Here is a 986-nt window from a genome sequence, read left to right as displayed (position 1 = left end):
GATGCGCTCAGACCCCGGCGCCACCTCCGCGCCCCGCCTCTGCCAGCCCTCGTGCGCGTCCCACGAGCCCGAAGTCCAGCGTCCGGCACCCTAGCGCCCTACAGGAGACCCTGCCCCCACCCCCAGGACACCCCTGCGTGGCAGAGTGGAAGGAAAACAACCCAAGACAGCGGCTCTCGGTGGCCAGGGACCTGCCCGGGAGCACGCCGACGCGGGCCGACGGGCGCTCTGGCTCGGGGGCGGCGCCTGGAGCCTGGGCAGTGGCCGCTCGCCCTCGGTTGGGGCCCGCCCGCGCTGTGCGCAGCACCCACCTTGGTGATCTTCCCCCCGCTGAAGTTGGCGAAGCGCTTGAGGGAGAGCGTCAAGACGCTGGACGCCCTATGGACGGTGAAGCGCTTGCTGGCGGGCACCTTCTTCTTGCACCTGCGGGGAGGGCAGGGAAGCCTGAGCCCCGCCCCAGGAGGTCGCCCGACCTCGCGCGCAGGAGGAGCCGCCGCCCCGCGCCCGGCCTGCACCCCGCGTCTCCCCGCCGCTGACACCGGGACCAGAGCGCATCTCCACGGCCAAAGCGACCTTCCCCCAGGGCGGGGCCAAGGAGCAGAAGCATGTGGCCCGGGAGTGAGAGCGATGGCTAGTGGGGCGGCTGCGGGCAGGCTGGTGCCCTGTGAGCGCCCCGGGCACGGGGCAGCGGTGGCGCTCCGAAGACGTTAGGGTGTGGGGGCTGCGGGCATGGTGGCCACTCTGAGGGCACAGGAGTGTCCTCGTGGTCTCGGCCCGGTGACCCGGCGCCCACAGCCGCACGTGCCCCTGCGCTGAGGTGGGAGAGGACCCTGGACGCGGCGGGCGCACTCGCCTGGCGCACATGTAGGCGTTCTCTCCGCTCAGCGCGTCCGGCTTCACGAACAGCTCCAGGGCGCGCACGATGTCCGCAGCTTGCTGAGGACGGGACGGGGGGTGAGCAGCGGCCGAGGGCCGGCCGAGAAACG

The 986-nt window shown here is 72.9% G+C and overlaps 1 protein-coding gene across 1 annotated transcript in view; it reads right to left on the bottom strand.

Annotated features, from left to right (window-relative positions):
* Positions 1-986, bottom strand: part of USP36 (ubiquitin specific peptidase 36) — a 9,856-nt gene that overhangs the window by 7,854 nt on the left and 1,016 nt on the right. The window contains exons 3-4 of the mRNA XM_012734578.1: positions 854-936; positions 312-423 (exon numbers count right to left, since the gene is read on the bottom strand). Coding sequence (XP_012590032.1) covers positions 312-423; positions 854-936 — 195 coding nt within the window. The remainder of the gene's footprint in view (positions 1-311; positions 424-853; positions 937-986) is intronic.

This window comes from Condylura cristata, unplaced genomic scaffold (assembly GCF_000260355.1).
Source record: "Condylura cristata isolate star-nosed mole 26May11 unplaced genomic scaffold, ConCri1.0 scaffold00060, whole genome shotgun sequence".
NCBI lineage: Eukaryota > Metazoa > Chordata > Mammalia > Eulipotyphla > Talpidae > Condylura > Condylura cristata.
The sequence above is the reverse complement of the archived record's forward strand: the minus strand, read 5'-3'. Positions and strand labels throughout refer to the sequence as shown.